Genomic DNA, 20,157 nt, shown 5'->3' on the forward strand with positions numbered 1-20,157 from the left:
TCCCCGATGCTATTTGACATCTACGTAGGCCCTCTCACCCATATTATCCAGAGATATGAGCTGGGGAGTCATCAATGTGTGAATGACACTCAGGCTCTATCTATTAATGGATGCCCACCTGGGCTCTGCCCCAGAGGCAGAGCATTGCAAGCCATGGCTGAATGGTTGCAACAGAGTTGGCTGAAACTGAATCCATCAAAGAAGTCCTGCGCCTGGAGTGCAGCGGACCAGGGATCAGGCTCCCATCCTTTAACAGGGCTCCACTGGTGCTGATATCAGGGGTGAAGAGCTTGGGATGCTTCTTTTGACCATGGAGGATCAGATTACTGTCACTGCCAGGTCTACCTTTCCCCATCTGAGGTACAGGTGGTCCTGTATCTTGTCCCCCCTCCTGACCTGGCTACAGTGGCCCATGTGATTGCCATTTCCAGGCTGGATTATTGTAACTCTATGTGGGGCTGCCCTTGGCTCTGATCTGGAAACTCCAGCTGGTGAAGAACACAGCTGCATGGATGCTGACTTCGTCGCCTATGCAGGCACAGATCCACCTGTGTTGTGTGAACTGCACTGGCTGCCTATTGAATACTGGATGTGCTTCAAGGTGCTGGTACTTGCCTTTAAAGCCCTATATGGCTAGGGGCCAGCATACCTTTGGGACAGCTTCTCTCCATATGAGCCCCATAGATCTTTAAGATCAGCAACTCAACATCTTCCAGTAGTCCCCGGCCCCACAGACATCCAACATGCCTCGACTAGGGACAGGGCTTTTTCAGTCCTGGCCCCTGCCTTGTGGAACGAACTCCCTTAGAGATCAGGGCCCCGTGGGACCTGCTGCAGTTCTGCAGGGCCTACAAAACAGAGCTCTTCCGCCAGGCCTTCAGCTGAGGCAGGGGATGTCACCCTTTATTAGGCCTCCCCCCTCTGGTGACCTTGGGTTCTGATGGATCTCTGGACTGATGGGTCATAACTGTTGAAGCAGAGTCTTGGAAGTCTGTATTTTAGTTGTTTTATATTGTACATAAGAACATAAGAGAAGCCATGTTGGATCAGGCCAATGGCCCATCTAGTCCAACACTCTGTGTCACACAGTGGCAAAAATTTTTATACACACACACGCACTGTGGCTAATAGCCACTGATGGACCTCTGCTCCATATTTTTATCTAAACCCCTCTTGAAGGTGGCTATACTTGTGGCCGCCACCACCTCCTGTGGCAATGAATTCCACATGTTAATCACCCTTTGGGTGAAGAAGTACTTCCTTTTATCTGTTTTAACCTGTCTGCTCAGCAATTCCATCGAATGCCCACGAGTTCTTGTATTGTGAGAAAGGGAGAAAAGTACCTCTTTCTCTACTTTCTCCATCCCATGCATTATCTTGTAAACCTCTATCATGTCACCCCGCAGTCGACGTTTCTCCAAGCTAAACAGTCCCAAGCGTTTCAACCTTGTAATTTCAATCAAGTTTTTAATTGTTTAGTCTCTGATGGAACCCACCCAGAGTCTGTGCCACAGGAAGGGTGGGATACAAGTCAAACAAAATAAAATAAAATAAGGTGACAGAAACCTGTAACTTAAGTGTCACAGGTTTGGTGTGACATCATTCAGTGCTGCAGTCATTACCTGATTAATGTATATTAATCCTACCGAGTGGTGCCATTGAAGTTAATGGAGTTCACTGAGAGATAGCAGGTGAAACAGAACTTAAAACTGTAGAGCAAGATTAGAATAGCAACCCAAGTTTGCTACTAGAAGCCACTGGTTCTAAACTATCAACTGTGCTAACATGATGCAAGAAAGGGAGGTACAGGTGCAGGTGGAATCTATATTTATTGCGGCTAGCTTATCACATGCTTTAAGTGAGGGCACCATAAAGTGCCACTATTACTGTGAATCTTTATTAGTTTGTGGTGTATTTTGTGACATGCATCTTGTGTTTTCATTAGTCTACAAAACCATGGAAGAGCCAATTCTGAGCGTGCCATTCAAGAAAAATATGGCAAGCTGTCAGCAGAAGTCACTCGAATAAGTCTCTGTGGTTTCCAAATCTAGCCACTTTCATAAACGAAAGCAAGCTTTAAGGAATTTAGAAGCTTCCCAGCTATTTACTTACACACCATGCTGGCAGCTCAGATCCCTGCAGAAAAGGATTATCTCATAAAATGAAATATTTCAGCACTCATTCAGAGCTGGCTGGATTGCGTTAAAAATGCCATTTTGGACTTTATACTGATACTTTGCAACAAGACTGAAGCTGGACATTTAAACACCGTGGGCAGAAGTGCCTTTTACTAGGAATGACTAGTTAACCAGCTGCAGCCTTTCCTGGACAGAAAAGATTGGCCACTATTGTGCATGCCCTGGTTACATCTAGATTAGATTACTGCAATGCACTCTACATGGTGCTGCCCTAGAAAAGTGTTCAGAAACTTTGACTGGTGCAGAATGCTATAGCTAAGATGCTAACTGAAGTAGCCATAGGGACAATATCTCTCCAGTCCTGGCCTATCTACTGTGGTTCCCAATCTGTTTCCACACACAATTGGCCTTTATATTGTCTGAGATCCTATATTGTCCAGGACCAACATGTGGGACTGCCTACTCCCTTATGACCCTTCCAGACCACTGTTGTCATCTTCAGAGGCACTGCTTTGAGCATCCCCCAACCTTCTGAGGTTAGGTGGGTGACAACCTGGGAGAGAGCTTCCACAACTGTGGCACCAAAACTCTGGAGCTCTCTCCCAAGGAAAAGTTGTCTGTCCCCCTCTGGTGCCATCTTCCACCAGCAAGTGAAGACTTTTTTTTTTTGTATTTTTTAAAATATGTGTGTGTCTATATGCACCTGGAAGTCATGGTGACCTCTGGTGACTGACCCCTACTGACTGAAGGTTATTCAGGGAGGTGGCTGAATAAAGCCTGCCCCCACCACCCAACTGCTGGTATTCCAAGGAGGTCTCCCATCCAAGTATTTGCCAGAGTCAATCCTGCTTAGCTTCCAATATTTGATGAGATCAGACTTTTTTTTTTTTTGGTGCTCCCTCAGTCCATCAGGCTATGAATCACATAAACAGCCCTGTTTTATAGAAGCAGAACTATGAACTGAGAGATGTCAGCTATCTTAGTGCAAGCCCTGATAAATTATCAACCTTTATGGGGCCCAGTAGGGTATGGGAGAAGTGGAAAAAAGAACTCGCTCCGGAGATATCATCTATTACTAAAATGTGGTATTATGATAAATTTGCTCCATTAAGGGGATCGCTGTCAAAGGAAGTAGGAGATAAACTGAAGAGGATTACGATTCGAGAATTGAAAGAGGTTTGGGGTACTGATGGGGTGAAGAAAGAGGAGTATAATATTTTGAATAATATTAATTGGTTGTTAAAAAGTCAAATCTCCTCATTGCTGAAGGAGGAAGAACTTAAAAATATTGGTAAAAGAATTAATACTCCCTTTGAAAACTTGGTGAAAGAGTATAGTGAAGATAAGTCAAAAATAGTTTCAAAATTGTATAAGATTTTATTAGGTACAGGGAAATCCCCGAGAGAATTTTTGAAGGAACATTGGGAAACAGATATTGGAGATAAAATTTTAAATGAAGATTGGGAGAGGATGTTTAGATTACCTCCCTTTGTTACAACATCTAGGTTAGTGCAGGAGCAGGGATTGAAGATGATACAGAAATGGTATTATACACCCATTAAGATGTATTATATTTCTAAATCAGGGAGTAAAAATTGCTGGAGGAAATGTGGAGAAATTGGAACTTTCAGTCACATGTGGTGGGATTGTCCCTTAGTGAAAAAATTCTGGTTGCAGGTTGGCATAGAGATGACAAAGATTATGGGATGGAAAATAAGTATATCTAAAGCAATGGCAATTATTAATTTGGATGGTGTGGGATTAAGATCAAAAGAGGATAGTAAATGGATTAATTTGATGTTAGTAGCAGCAAGACAAGTGATAGCAAGGAATTGGAAAGAAGCTGAGGAATTGACAATTAATCACTGGAGGGATAAAATGAATTATATAATTATTTTGGAGTATTTAACGATGAAGATACGAAGAATGAACGGATTAAAGGTTAGTGAACAGGAGGAGGGGTGGTTTAGGAAGATGGTGAGATATTTGGAAAAGTTTAAACAATTTAAGACGATTGGTTGGTGAATAAGAAAATGAATGGATAAGATGTTTAAATAGAGTGATGGAGTTGTATTTGGATGAAATGTTAATAATTATAAATTTATGGAATATTATAATGTATCTATGGCCTGGGACTCTCGCAGAGGTGGATTGGTGTTGGAATATATAACAATAAAATTTTTTTTTTTAAAAAAAGCTATCTTAGTGCAAGCCCATACTTCACAAGAATCCCATCTGCAAGGTCTTGGTCAAGCACTCTGACCTTTCACCCCACGAGAGCCAGTTTGGTGTAGTGGTTAAGTCACTTAAGTGTGTGGACTCTTATCTAGGAGAACCGAGTTTGATTCCCCTCTCCTCTACTTGCACCTGCTGGAATGGCCTTGGGTCAGCCATAGCTCTGGCAGAGGTTGTCCTTGAAAGGGCAGCTGCTGTGAGAGCCCTCTCCAGCCCCACCTACCTCACAGGGTGTCTGTTGTGGGGGAGGAAGGGAAAGGAGATTGTGAGCCACTCTGAGACTCTTCGGAGTGGAGGGTGGGATATAAATCCAATATCTTCATCTACCTCACAGGGTGTCTGTTGTGGGGGGGAAGGGAAAGGAGATTGTGAGCCGCTCTGAGACTCTTCAGAGTGGAGGGCGGGATATAAATCCAATATCTTCATTTACCTCACAGGGTGTCTGTTGTGGGGGGGGGGGGAAGGTAAAGGAGATTGTGAGCCGCTCTGAGACTCTTCGGAGTGGAGGGCGGGATATAAATCCAATATCATCATCTTCTTCCATTCCTTATCATGTCCTTAAGACAGATCCTTAGAACAACCTTGGGTCAAACAAACCAGGAGTGGCAATGTTTTTCTTCAGTCTGTTGCCATTACATACATTTTCATAATTTTCACAGCCCTGCCCTTCTCTCTCTAATCACAGGCCAGAAGCACAGTTGCAATTTTGTTTTCAACACTCTTTGCTGATAAGTCTTGCTTCACAAGTCCCCAGGTAGATATCATCCCAAGTATACAGGACTAACTATAGAAAACTTGTTTCTTTCATAAAATAGGGAATGGCAAGTGAAATTCAGGAGGCAGTAAAGATGGAGAGTAACAGAATCAAAGTTATCATGGCTGTGAACTTGAGGGTCCCACCTTCTCACTCCTGTTGTGATTTTTAACTTTTTTTATATTATTATATATAAATCGATGGTGCGGTCTCATTTGGAATACTGTGCGCAATTCTGGTCACCGCATCTCAAAAAGAATATTATAGCACTGGAAAAAGCGCAGAAAAGAGCAACTAGAATGATTAAAGGTTTGGAACACTTTCCCTATGAAGAAAAGTTAAAACGCTTGGGGCTCTTTAGCTTGGAGAAACGTCGACTGCGGGGTGACATGATAGAGGTTTACAAGATTATGCATGGGATGGAGAAGGTAGAGAAAAAGTACTTTTCTCCCTTTCTCACAATACAAGAACTCGTGGGCATTCAATGAAATTGCTGAGCAGTCGGGTTAGAACGGATAAAAGGAGGTACTTCTTCACCCAAAGGGTGATTAACATGTGGAATTCACTGCCACAGGAGGTGGTGGCGGCTACAAGCATAGCCAGCTTCAAGAGGGGGTTAGATAAAAATATGGAGCAGAGGTCCATCAGTGGCTATTAGCCACAGTGTGTATATATATATATGTACCGATATATATATATATATATATATAAATTTTTGGCCACTGTGTGACACAGAGTGTTGGACTGGATGGGCCACTGGCCTGATCCAACATGGCTTCTCTTATGTCCTTATTATTAAAAAAAACCCTATACTGAAGCGCCATGTATTGTGATGGTGCAGACTGCTATGAAGTTGCAGCTGACTTATGGCAAGAGACAAAAATATGCTTCTGACTTTTGAAGCAGATTTTAAGCATGAATAATGTAGACAAGCCAAACATTAAATTGCTGTAACTTCCATACTGGATCATAGCATCTTCACAACATCTAAACACTGGGTGCGATCACAAGAGTGATTTGTTCTACCATAGCCACCCCTCCACCCCTCCACTCCAGACCAAACAGGCAGGTTCACACACACACATCTGGCCCCCCTGCCACTCCTGCTTTAAATAGCCGCTGGTACCTCCCTGTGGCAAATAGCTAAAGCGCTTGCACGGCATACTTCCAGACCAACTGAATGGCAGGGACATGCCATACATGTGCCCCGCATGCGCAGGAGCAGTCGAAACACTTCTCTAAGCCTGTGTTGGGTGCAGTCTGATTACCGCAGCATGTCTCTTATGTCTGAGAGGCACAGAGAACCAGTTTGGTGTAGTGGTTAAGTGCGCGGACTCTTATCTGGGAGAACCGGGTTTGATTCCCCACTCCTCCACTTGCACCTGCTGGCATGGCCTTGGGTCAGCCATAGCTCTGGCAGAGGTTGTCCTTGAAAGGGCAGCTGCTGTGAGAGCCCTCTCCAGCCCCACCCACCTCACAGGGTGTCTGTTGTGGGGGAGGAAGGTAAAGGAGATTGTGAGCCGCTCTGAGACTCTGCGGAGTGGAGGGCGGGATATAAATCCAATATCTTCATCTACCTCACAGGGTGTCTGATGTGGGAGAGGAAGGTAAAGGAGATTGTGAGCCGCTCTGAGACTCTTTGGAGTGGAGGGCGGGATATAAATCCAATATCTTCATCTACCTCACAGGGTGTCTGTTGTGGGGGAGGAAGGGAAAGGAGATTGTGAGCAGCTCTGAGACTCTGCGGAGTGGAGGGCGGGATATAAATCCAATATCTTCATCTACCTCACAGGGTGTCTGATGTGGGAGAGGAAGGTAAAGGAGATTGTGAGCCGCTCTGAGACTCTTTGGAGTGGAGGGCGGGATATAAATCCAATATCTTCATCTACCTCACAGGGTGTCTGATGTGGGAGAGGAAGGTAAAGGAGATTGTGAGCCGCTCTGAGACTCTGCGGAGTGGAGGGCGGGATATAAATCCAATATCTTCATCTACCTCACAGGGTGTCTGATGTGGGAGAGGAAGGTAAAGGAGATTGTGAGCAGCTCTGAGACTCTGCGGAGTAGAGGGTGGGATATAAATCCAATATCTTCATCTACCTCACAGGGTGTCTGTTGTGGGAGAGGAAGGTAAAGGAGATTGTGAGCCGCTCTGAGACTCTTCGGAGTGGAGGGCGGGATATAAATCCAATATCTTCTTCTTCTCTCTGGGGCAGCTTTTTTTAAAGCTGAGAGACCACTGCAGCAAATTCCTAGTGTGATCCCACCCACTGTTAGAAAGTATTTAACCACAGAATAAGCCTCCCATGACTACCTAAAGAACAGTTGTATGTCAAAACATCTTCATTAAGTTGTATGCTAATTTGCTGTTCACCTATGTAGAGACATCTGCTTATATATATGAAACGTTACCTTCCAATTCTATGTATTTGAAGAAGTGTGCTTACACACAAAATCTCATACCTTGAATAAATTTTTGTTGGTCCTAAAGGTGCCACTAGACTCAAAATCAGTTGAATTAAAAGTCAGAGTATTCTTAAATTAAATATATGTTTACTGTATCATAGATTCTGCTTATTGAAGGGGGAGACTGATCTCCGTTAAGGACAGACATTCCCCTCTCATTACAGAGAGAAAAGGAGCATCTGATCGAGGCTGTAATGAACTTACGCAGAGGATTCTGTGAGAACCAAACAGAACACCATTTTCTTTCTGCCTGTGTGGACCTTTGTACAGAATGGACATAAGAACATAAGAGAAGCCATGCTGGATCAGGCCAATGGCCCATCCAGCCCAACACTCCGTGTAACATAAGAGGAGCCATGTTGGATCAGGCCAATGGCCCATCCAGCCCAACACTCTGTGTCACACAGTGGCCAAAAAACCCAAATGCCATCAAGAGGTCCACCAGTGGGCTGCTAGAAGCCCTTCCACTGTGCCCCCCCCCACAAGCACAAGAATACAGAGCATCACTACCTCAGAGAGTTCCAACAATAAGCTGTGGCTAACAGCCACTGATGGACCTCTGCTTCATATGCCTATCCATTCCCCTCTTGAAGCTGTCTATGCTTGTAGCTGCCACCACCTCCTGTGGCAGTGAATGCCACATGTTAATCACCCTTTGGGTGAAGAAGTACTTCCTTTTATCCATTCTAACCCGACTGCTCAGCAATTTCATTGAATGCCCACAAGTTCTTGTATTGTGAGAAAGGGAGAAAAGTACTTCCTTCTCTACCCCACGCATAATCTTGTAAACCTCTATCATGTCACCCCGCAGTTGATGTTTCTCCAAGCTAAAGAGCCCCAAGCGTTTTAATCTTTCTTCATAGGGAAAGTGTTCCAACCCTTTAATCGTTTTAGTTGCTGTTTTCTGCACTTTTTCCAATGCTATAATATCTTTTTTGAGGTGCAGTGACCAGAATTGCACACAGTACTCCAAATGAGACCGCACCATCGATTTATACAGGGGCATTATGATACTGGCTAATTTGTTTTCAATTCCCTTCCTAATAATTCCCAGCATGGCGTTGGCCTTTTTTATTTCAATCGCACACTGTCTTGACATTTTCAGGACAATGAACATAGGGGGATACTGGCAGAATGGGGATGAACACACGAAACTGCTTTACACTGAATCAGACCAACAGTACATACTGTCTACTTTGGCAGTGGACATCCAAGGTTTCAGATGGAAGTCTTTCAGGTCACGTACTATCTCATCTTTTTAACTGGAAATCCCTAGGATTGAACATGGGGCCTTCTGTATTCATAGCAGATGCTATGCCATTTTCTACCCATGGTGCCTCTTACAGGATGCCTCCATTATTCCTCAAACAGCTTTTGCTTTTCTGCTAGATGCAAGTCAACAGCATTTAAAATATGCAAGATGCTGTATTTATTAAACACACCAATTTTTAACACATGAATGCAGCTGTATTGTGCACACATGTAAACTTCCTATTGAAACCTGCAGTTCTTCTAAAAAGCTGCTGTAAATACTGGTTAAGAGAATGATTTATCATTTGGGAAATCAATGGTCTGAATGTCACCTCCACCATTACTAGGTTGGCTTTCGCAAGCCATTCATTCTCTGGAATATTTTTTTATTATACCTATATCCCGCCCTTCCCTATCGGGCTCAGGGCAGCTAACAACAGTTAAAATACACAAAAGTAAGCGTACAATAAAATTATAAAAGTCATTAAAACATCTTAACATATACAATATACAATTTTTGTCCCAAGATGGCGTTATTATTAATTCTTGATTAGCGTGGTTTTCTGTATTATCTTTAGATGTTATTAAGTGCCTTAAATTTCTGTTTAAGGTTGGAATAAGTAATGATGCTGTGGGTTGGTGGAATGCTGGATGGCTCCATTAGGTGTTGAAGGCCTGTTTGAACAGTACTGTTTTGTAGCAATTGTGGCAAGTCCCGCAGGGTCCTGATGTTTTCAGGGAGAGCATTCCAGAGGGTAGGGGCCGCCACCGAAAAGGCTCTTGTCCTAGTGGTGGACAGCCAAACATCCTTTGGCCTGGGGATCCTTAGCAGGTTTTGTGAGGTTGATCGTAGTGCTCTCTAAGGCACATGTGGGGAAAGGCGGTCCCAGAGGCAGACAGGTCCCAAGCCATATAGGGCTTTAAAGGTTATGACCACATGACAGGCGTGGCCAATGGTAGCTCTCCAGATGTTTTTTGCCTACAACACCCATCAGCCCCAGCCATTGGCCATGCTGGCTGGGGCTGATGGGAGTTGTAGGCAAAAACATCTGGAGAGCTACTGTTGGCCACCCCTGCCATATGGGAATAATACTATTGTACCTACACTGGAAAAGAGCCCTGTGGTACAGAGTGGTAAGCTGCAGTATTGCAGTCCAAGCTCTGTTCATGACCTGAGTTCGATCCTGGCAGAAGCTGGGTTCAGGTAGCTGGCTCATGGTTGATTCAGCCTTCCATCCTTCTGAGGTCAGTAAAACGAGTACCCAGCTTACTGGGGGTAAAGTGTAGATGACTGGGGAAGGCAATGGCAAACCACTCCATAAAACAGTTTGCCATGAAAACATTGTGATGTGACGTCATCTCAAAGTTGGAAACGACTGGTGCTTGCACAGGGGACTACCTTTACCTTTTTAACCTACATTACAGGGATGTTGCAAGTATTACAAGATAATACAAAGTAGTTTGAGCACCAAGTGTTATATAAATGTTAAGTCTTCTTCTAATCTCCTACACTCAACTGGGCCTCACTCAGAGCTAGCAGAGTGAAATGGTTCCAAAGTCACAATCCTACTTGTTTCAACAAGAATGAGAAAAGGAACCCATGCTGTATTCCCTGTTTTGTCCCCACATAGACACAGATGGAGGATGTGTCGTTTGAGACCACTTCTGATGGAAGATTCTGCCTGCTTATTTGAGTAGCACCATAATGTTTGTATTTTAGTGATTTTAGTATTGTTTATGTTTAATGATTTTAGAATTGTTATGTTTCTGTTTGATTGTTAGCCACCCTGAGTCTGTTTGTGGAGAGGGCAGGATATAAATTTAAGGTAAATAAAAATAAAACAAAGGGCTGGTCTTTACCAGATGTTTAAATATCTTTTAATGCATTGCATTGGGTGTGTTTTACCAGTTTTATTCTGGTTTTCGTTATGCTGCTATGATGCTTTCTTTTCATGACTATAGGACTAGTATGGTGTTATTACTAGCTGGACTGTTTGTTGTTTTAATTTTGTTTTTTATATATATTGCAACCCTTTGAGAAGTTTTTTGAGAGGCAGCACAATATATTTCCTTAAATAAATTCTAGCTCCCTTTCTTTATTCAGCCCATTCTGTATTTGATTCCAACCTCGACAACATGTCTTTTTCAGACAGATGTTTTTCCTCCCATAGTTACTCATTCCAACATTCTGGCTTCTTTGTCCTTGTACTGTTTTCACATCCAGCTCAAGTTTGCTGATTCAGCCAGGTTTTGCTGAATTTGGGACTACATGCTGTTCCACCACAGCTGATTATTTTGTGTTACGGATATTTATTCCTTGACCTTTAACTCAATGCTTTGTTAATGCTGGCCAGGTGGCTCACCTCTCCTGAACTTGCCTACTCTTCTCACAAAGCCAAGACACAGAGTTAACAATAAGGCCAAGAGGCAGGCGTCTGACCCAGTTCAAGCTGGCAGTAGCAAAATAGCAAAGGTGTGAGAGTGTGTTTGTAAGCAGAAGTAGAGTATGCAGAGCCAAGTGTAGGAAATGCTTTCTGAGGCCACGAAGAAGGGTGACAGACTGAAAAGTGGATGGTGCATAAAGGAGAGAAGAAATTTTTTGATCAGCTGGAATGAAGATCAGATGGAATGAAGAAAGGAAAAGAATATGAGTGTCTTTGACATGGTAAACAGGATGTCAGCTTATCGTTCAGAAAATAAAGAACGAAGGAAATATTAGAGGACCATTCTGTTTCTATGCTCTTCACTGGTTATAAAGCCAAGATTTACAGTTCATTATCCACAGTATTATGCTTATTAACCCTCATGCTAAATGCCTACAACTGAGAGTCGGGAGCAGGAAACAGCTGTGACGCCCCAATTTCAGGACGAGTGAGCACCAGAGGGAATGCACCGCAGAGTGGTTACTGGAGGTCATTCAGACTTAATTCACAAGGGCTAAATCAACCACAGATAATCAACCACTCAAACTACACTGTGAGTTCCTTCTGTAACATCTGCATATGTGTAACTCTCTGTACTGGCTTTACAAAAGACAACCAGTACACACAAATGTTCGACACGGCCTCAATAAAAGACAAAATGTGATTCACTTGCTGGAACACTGAATGACAACGCTGGAGAAGTTAAAGAGCCAGCCTCTACATCTACATAGTTTGCCCCCTGTAACATGAGATTCATTAAGCAATAGCCCAAGGAATGCTAAAACTGACTTCCCACCCCCGCTTTTCACATTTGACAGATCATGCGCTGTCCTTCCTATTAATAAATGTAGTGATGCAGCAGCAATCTGCAGACCACAAAGAAAAGGAAAAGACCTGGTGCATTTTGAGGACCAGTCTACTCGTCAAAGGACAAACTGCAAAGATTCTGAAGAAACTAGCAAACAAGTCTCACACTCAGTTAAAACAGCTCATAATTTAGGAGATAAGATGTGATCAGTAAGTGAAAAGGAGGGATGGCTGTGTCTCCTTTACACAATCTTTGCAGCACTTCTGATAAAGAGGACACTAGTATCAAAATAAACTAGGAACATCCATCTTTGAGAACCTTCAAAAATTTTCTTTAGTCCCTTTGTCAGAGGTCTGCTTCTTTGTGTGTGTGCTGTGTGTACTGACTGTACCCCATTTGTTCTCAGTTGAAGCAACTGAGAACTAAGCTTGTTGCACAGTTTCACTGCTTTATCAACAGAAAATCTGGGATGGGCCTGTTTCTCAGTTACATCAGAATACAATGAAACTCCAAGATACAACAAGGATGATTTGCTTCCCCCCACCCCACCGCAGCACATCAAATCACATGTCCTGTTAGTCAAGACACACTGGAAGTTCTTGAGGGCTAAGAAAGCTTCAGTCAGATCCATAACAAAGCAACAGAAGACTGTAGGAAAAGCGGAAATGATGATGTATCCTCCGCCTTAGAAGGTTCAGAAGAAATTCTGCCTTATAGTTCCCTTGAGTTCCATCCAAAAGAGTGCTCAGCGGTGAATGAACTGCTTTATAAGATACATTAACTTCTTTAAAGTAAATCTAAATCGACTTCAAATCCTTTCTTCACCTACATCCTGAAATAAACATATGCTATTTTGTCTCCTCCCTGGATTACACGATCTTATTATACCCAGAAAGCAAAAGACAGGCACTTAAAAATATACAGTAGATTCACATTTCATTTTAGTCTTTGCATCTGACTCGTTGGTTTTGATCATTTAACTCACGCTGAGTAATTCTCTCCTTCTGCCCAGCAGAAGCTGATAGCATAAGGGCATTAACACCTGCGTTTGAAAGGGCTCATAGTAGGTGGTGCAATGATCATAAGTTTGTAACTTTTTATCAGATGGTGAGTCAGGATTCCCACAGCAGAGATTAAACTACACAGAAGCTGATCTTAGGACTTCCAAACTTTTACTTTGTTGATTTTTTTCCAGTAAGTTAATTTGATGGGTAGGTGGTGGGGGAAATCCCCTCCAATCTCAATTCCTTTGCTTCTATGTTATTTGGATGTCAGGTTTTATAGTGCAGATTCATCTTCAATGCTATAGAACAAACCAATAAGCCAACTATCCCAAAAATAATGACTTAATTTTTTTTTTTTTAAAAAAAGGTTATTGCTGAGTGCAGGAAACTGCTTCCCTCTCAGCATCTCTTACCCAGAACTGGAGCTACAAAATCTTTGCCAACGAAAGTATTTTAAAAGCTCTCAAATCCCCTGGTGCTCTCGAAATGGCCATGGCCTAAGTTCAGGTCTTTAGCTTGGCCTCAACTTGCTTTGAAAGTAGATGGCATGCTGCAGGCAAAGCAGAATGGCTACCTAATCTTGAGACGCTGATCACGGAAGGACACAGCGCCTTGGTGCTCCTGTTCACATTCAGCAACTATCTGGGACTAACAAATAAAAACCCAGAGGGAATTAACGTCCCTTGTTAAATGTGCAGCGTTTGCAATGGTTCTATCCAAAGGCAACCCCATAATGCAGGCTCTAATGTACCTAAGCTATTTACAACTGCCTTAAAAACCAAACGCTTACTAGAATAGTTAACTAGGAATAATCCTGACTTTGCAAAGTAGCTGATATAAAAAAAGGATAAACTAACCAGCTGTTTAATAATAATAATATTTAATTTGGATCCCACCCTCCCCACCGAAGCAGGCTCTAATGAAGAAAAGGAATACAGTGAACTTCGAAACAGTGACTCTAGAAAAGGGTAAGTTACCCACTGTTCTAGGCAAGGATTATAATATGCCTCTGCATTACTTTAACACTTTCTTTTCTCTCATTTGCAGAACACAAGAGTGGTTTCCTGCACTCAGCAGCAATCTTTTCCAGCTGCAGTAGAGCAAATTGGCCATTGCTGATATAATTATTTGCAAAAGGCAGACAAATCCGATGAGATCAAAAACTAGGTTGTTTATCATTTCCTATTTCCACATTAACTGAAAAGTGATTAAGGCAACAGATAACATTTGTCATTTGGGTGGCCAGCGCAGACTCACTTGAAGGTAAGAGGCAGCTGTGCAACAGGTTTAGTGGTAGTGATGTGGACGTCAAGTGAGGGGGGAAGAAGCAATTAGTTCAGAAAGAGATGCTATCCTCCCTTGCTAGCTGGCAGAAGCTTTTGCTTTAGGAGAAATGCTACTGAGAATTTTATACTCCTTTCTGACTACTTCTACAAGTCCATTAATACCAGCTCTATTCAACCACCAAGAAACATACATCTCTCACACTTGTTTTTCCTCAAAAGAAAACCGATTCTGTAAAAGCTGTACTTAGGCAGGCTATTATACAGTACTATCTTGGCTATTATCTGTGGTTAAGGAATTATATGTGAGCCATGTGAGGCTCCATCACTTCAGACACTCATCCAATTTCCACTAATTCTCACAGGACCCTCCTTTCTCTGACTTACCACAACATCCAAACACAGGGCATGCATTCGTGTTAATGAAGTGACTGGCAAAATTTCTCTAAATCCAGTGGATGGGGAAAGCATCACTGAGATCAGTGCCAGAAACAGACATGATTGTTTAATTAGCAAGTTATATGTCTAAATAAATAGATGCAGAGGATCGAAAAGATTGCCCGTTTTTCAAGGAATACAATGTGAACTGGTCCTGGATCTTTTAATGCACAATTATGTTCTAGTAACAAGAACCACCCTCAGTATTATAGTTCAGAAGAATTCAAACAACATACCAGAAACTCCTGGTGGTGTTTTAATGAACTTTCCATTAAAATGAGCAATCACCGCTTCACATTTTTCTGTTGACTCCATCCTGTGTAAAAAAAGAACAGAGATAATGAAGGATTAATACATGTTTTGCTTTCTTAACTTTGTGATTCTGTACTCCTTGGTGGTGTCTCAAAGATTCCCACTATGCAGCATATCTGTATGCAAACTTTTTTTCCTGGTCAATCTGGTGTTTAAGCACCCAGGTTTGATATCTTGCACATGCACTGTATTCAACCTGCAAACCTTGTGTTGTTTACAACACTATGCATGTATGAGAGAAAAGGAACTTTGTACTTACCGTGAAGGTTCAATCTATTTGAGATAAAGAAGGACATCCTGATGTTTAAGTACTCCTTCTCCCACAATCCCTGGAGGCAGGATATTATATTATTTTCTTCCCACCCCTGAGGAATGGAGCACCTTCTCCTTCAGTTCAGAGAGTTTTATTTATTTATTATTTATTTATTAATTTCATTTATATCCCGCCCTCCCCCACCTTGGCAGGCTCAGGGCGGCTAACAGCAATCCATAAAAACACACCATAATAATTAAAACATTAGAATTACATTATAGAACAATAAAACATTAAAACATTAAATTAAAAACCAGTCTAGTAGATACAATTATACTGCGGTATAGATCTTTGGACCGCATTGGCGGATCTTTAATTACCATTTTTCTTAGCAGTCCGAATATGCTGATTTAAAAAGGATGGTCTTGCAGGCCCTGCGGAACTGTTCAAGGCTCCGCAGGGCCCGCACCTCCTCGGGGAGTCGGTTCCATAGGGTAGGGGCCGCGATCGAAAAGGCCCGTATTCTGGTGCTCTGATATTTAACTTCCTTCGGCCCAGGGATAGTCATTAAGTTTTTCCCCGTTGACCTCAGTGCTCTCTGGGGTTCATATGGGGAAAGACGGTCCCTCAGGTTCCAGAACTTTCCATAGAAAACCACAAAAGTGTGCAGTTTTGTTGTTGCCAACAGGCCACAAGCTTAAGATTAAGCAACTATGTGATGAGGCCAGAGGGCCAGAACCCATTTCAGAGTAGAAACAACACCCAACAGATAACATTAACAGTAGAAAAAGAGTTTAAGATAATTGAGACAAGAGGACTATTATCTACAAAGCAATCAAATTCCTTCATATCTGGGTGGTTCCAGGATGTTCTCCTCTACCTCAAATAGAAGGAAGCTTCATTCTAAGTCCAAAATTCCTTTCTCATTTATGTTTGGGATGTTACAAAGCTTTCCCTGAGATGGAAGGGCAGCACTGTGTCTCAATTCCTCTCATATCACCTATTTATCACTTGCCACCCAAAGGCTGCATCAGCTGCTGCATATGAATTCATTTTGTAAGAGTGTATGATGGTAGCTGTAACTGCCCAGGTGGCTGCTTTACAGATCTCCAAAACTGGTACATTGGATTGAAAGGCAATTGTGGTGGCTGCACTCCTGGTTGAGTGGGCAAATTCCTTCTAGAGGTTTAAGCCCCTTGAGAAGAGCAGGCCAAAATACAGCAGTCTTTCACCTACTGAGAGACGCTTTAGACATGTTTCTGCTCTTGGCTACTGGAAAGTAAGCTACAAACAGAACATCTGATCTCCTGATAGAAGCCACATCCTGGATATAAATATGTAAGGCTCTTTGGAGAGCCAGTTTGGTGTAGTGGTTAAGTGTGCGGACTCTTATCTGGGAGAACCGGGTTTGATTCCCCACTCCTCCACTTGCACCTGCTAGCATGGTCTTGGGTCAGCCATAGCTCTGGCAGAGGTTGTCCTTGAAAGGGCAGCTGCTGTGAGAGCCCTCTCCAGCCCCACCCACCTCACAGGGTGTCTGTTGTGGGGGAGGAAGATAAAGGAGATTGTGAGCCGCTCTGAGACTCTTCGGAGTGGAGGGCGGGATATAAATCCAATATCTTCTATCTTCTTCATCTTCTTCTTTGCACATCCAAGGTATGCCAATTCCTCTCCTTGGGGTGTGACAGATTGGGACAGAAGGTATGCCTCCTGAGACCTGTGGAACACAGAATTCACCTCTGTGATGTGCAAAGGATCCAGACATAGAACCACCACATCCTTCTGGAAAATGCAGAAGCCTTTAGCTATGCACAGAGCTCCCAGTTCTGAGATGTATCCGGCAGAGGTGACTGTAAGAAGGAGCACTGTAAATGTGAGGAACCTGAGTGATACCTCTCACAGTGGCTCAAATGGAGGTTTTGTAAGTGCCTGGAGAATGACATGAAGTCTCCAAGGAGGAAAATGGTGAGCTATTGGCAGGCTGGAAAGTGCTGCTTCTCTGAAGAAATGCCTGATGGGCGGAATGAGAGAGGACTGCCTTTGAGGTAGAACTGAGGCCAAAGCTGCTGCTTGTCTATGCAGCATGTTAGCTCAAAGGCCCTGGTGAGTATTGGGCCCTGGAACAGACTGTCTGGAAGAACTGGAAGCATCCAGGGAGGCTGGACTCAATATGCAATCAGGTCTGAAAACCAAGGTCTCCATGATCAATGTGAAGCCAGGAAGATCATCTCTGCTTTCTCCCAATTCGGTTCAGAGACCTGGAGATCATTGGGATTGCAGGAAAGACATACAGTCGGGCCAGTCAGCCACCTGGAGCAGAGTGCATCCACTTTTCCACTTGTCATAATGGGAAAATAAGTGTGTGGTCTTCATATTGAGGGGAGAGGTGAAGAGGTCTACACAGGGCTGATCAAACTGATAAGTCACCTGTTTGAATAAGGATTGGGACTGCTCCCCTTGTTCCAAGTAAGTTTGGCTGAACCAATCAGCTTGGATAGTGAAGATGCCTTTGATGCTGCTCAGAGAGATGCTAGGTGTCTTTCTGACCACTTCATTATTAAGGTTGCTTCCTGTTGAGGTTTCCAGGATCACATGCCTCCCTGGTGATTGACATAGACCCTGCAAAAGCAAACATAAAGGTGCCAAGATGTTTTCAGGAAGAATTTTAGTGCCAGAAAAACTGCCCCGAGTTCCAAGAAACTGATGCTCATAGTCTGTTCCTTGGATCTGGCGCAGAAAGAAGTGGGCTCCCCAGTCCAAAAGGCTTGCATCTGTGGTAATCAGTTGGTCCATCTCTGGATGCATTTCTTTGCCTTTGATCGGATGTGAAACGACAGTCCATCAATGAAGGGAATTCCTTAACTGTGAATAGGGACGCACATGGATACCCTGGGATCTGAGGGTTGCTACAAGGGCAACCATCACCTTCATGAACACCCTCACGGCTGATGCTAGTCTGAAGGGCAGGGCCATGGATTGGTAGTGATCAGTTCCTCAAATGAAGTGAAGGTACTTCTGTGTAGGGAAAAACTGAACATGTAGGTAGGCCTCTTCGAGGTCTATTGATGTCATTAAGCCCTCTGCTATAATCACCTCTGCAACTGATTTCACTGTCTTCATTTTGATTTTTTTTTTGTATACAACAAATTTGTTGGAATGAAGGGACTGTAAGAAGCACTCATATCTCGTGGGAAGACAACTCAATGGCATAACTTTGCCTGATGGTGTGTTGCACCCAGGTGCTGGACATTGACACAGTCCATTTCTGCCAGAAAAGTTGAAGTGTGCCCCCCACCAGTGGAGGCTTGGCATCAGGATTATTGTGGGCAGTGTTTCCTCTAAGCTGAGTTAGCGTGAGCTAGCTCACAGATTTTTAGTCTCCAGCTCACACATTTTTGTCTTAGCTTAGGAAGGAAGACCCCAGAGCACGCTAATTTATGCAGCAGCTCACAACTTTAATACCAGTAGCTCACAAAGTAGAATTTTTGCTCAGAAGACCCTGCAGTTTAGAGGGAACATTGATTGTGGGTGAGGTTTGTTGCCTCTGTTACCTAAGTTTTAGCCCTGGGTGGACTGAGAATTGGTCCCAAAGGAAAACTTTGGCTTGGACCAGGTCAGTCTTTTATAGTCTATATAGAATCTGGGAAAAGTCCTGTAGCTGCCTAAGAACTGGGAGTAAAACTCCTTCTGTTGCTTATCCTTTTTCTTGGAAAAAAAGGGCATAGCCTAATTCTTATCATTGGTCTCCATAAGGATATCATCCAGGGTATCGTCAAATAGTTTATTCCCCTAGGAAGGGCCATGTAGCTGCATTAGCCTTGGAAGTAGCATCCACGGTCCAGTTTTTCAGTCATAAATTCATCCTTGCCACTACAATGGAGGCCATAACCTTTGAGGAAAATTTCACAGAATTAAAACCGGCATCAGCCAATGAGCTTCCTTGATAAATGCTCTAGCCATGATGCTCTAGCCATGAGGGAAGTGGCAGCTGAAGCTCTAATAGAATAGGCCATTGCTTCAAGAGCTCAGCATTAGGCTGCCTCACTTTTCCAGTTCATTCCTCCTTGATCCTGTTAGTGAAAAAAACAAGGAAATGAACAGGTAGAACCCAAGGTTTGGGGGCATACTGAACTCTGTGGCCCCGTCCTCATTGTCCTCAACAGGCTCTGGATCTCTGAGGAGGGGGGGGAGGGGGGTTGCAGAATCTTGGGGCGCTGTAGGGTAATGGTGGCAACTCATCGTCTTGCAGTCATATCATCATCGGCTGACAACCAAATTGATATAGGAGCCAGTTTCAGGGTATTGCAGGGGTTATTTCAGAAGCTCCATTGACTAGCCATTTTCCATCCTCGCCAGAGAAATTATGATATGCAGTATTGGGTAGGATCAAGAAACACCCATATAACAGAACAGACACACTGAAATTTTTGTTAATTCAGGAAGCACACTTTATTCACAGGTACAATACATTAGGAAGGGTAGGGCTAAATCAGAGTATGGACTTTAGCTGCTTCTTATAAATTTATGAGTTGCTAGTCCATCCTCAGGAAATGAATATGTTGGGTGACACAAGCCTTTAAGGGACTTGTCAACAGTTAGGTTACTTTGCTATTTCAACCTATGGTTATTCAATGCCTCTAAGAACGCCATGCCAAGGAAAAAAATTCAAGAAATTCTGCCAGGAATTGTGTTCCAATTTAAGATTTTTTTCTCCTCAGCATTAAATTTAAGTGAGTATGTAGCTATGTTGGGGTGACATACATGGCAGGGATACAGAAATACTATTGTATACGTT

The 20,157-nt window shown here is 43.1% G+C and overlaps 1 protein-coding gene across 7 annotated transcripts in view; it reads right to left on the reverse strand.

Annotated features, from left to right (window-relative positions):
- Positions 1–20,157, reverse strand: part of RBMS1 (RNA binding motif single stranded interacting protein 1) — a 219,116-nt gene that overhangs the window by 18,033 nt on the left and 180,926 nt on the right. For all 7 annotated transcript variants that reach the window (XR_009556310.1, XM_060257367.1, XM_060257366.1 and 4 more), the window contains exon 6: positions 15,034–15,113. Coding sequence is in view for 6 of the 7 variants with exons in the window: in XM_060257367.1 (XP_060113350.1) it covers positions 15,034–15,113 (80 nt within the window). In the remaining variant the exon portion in view is untranslated. The remainder of the gene's footprint in view (positions 1–15,033; positions 15,114–20,157) is intronic.

This window comes from Heteronotia binoei, chromosome 16 (assembly GCF_032191835.1).
Source record: "Heteronotia binoei isolate CCM8104 ecotype False Entrance Well chromosome 16, APGP_CSIRO_Hbin_v1, whole genome shotgun sequence".
Lineage (NCBI taxonomy): Eukaryota > Metazoa > Chordata > Lepidosauria > Squamata > Gekkonidae > Heteronotia > Heteronotia binoei.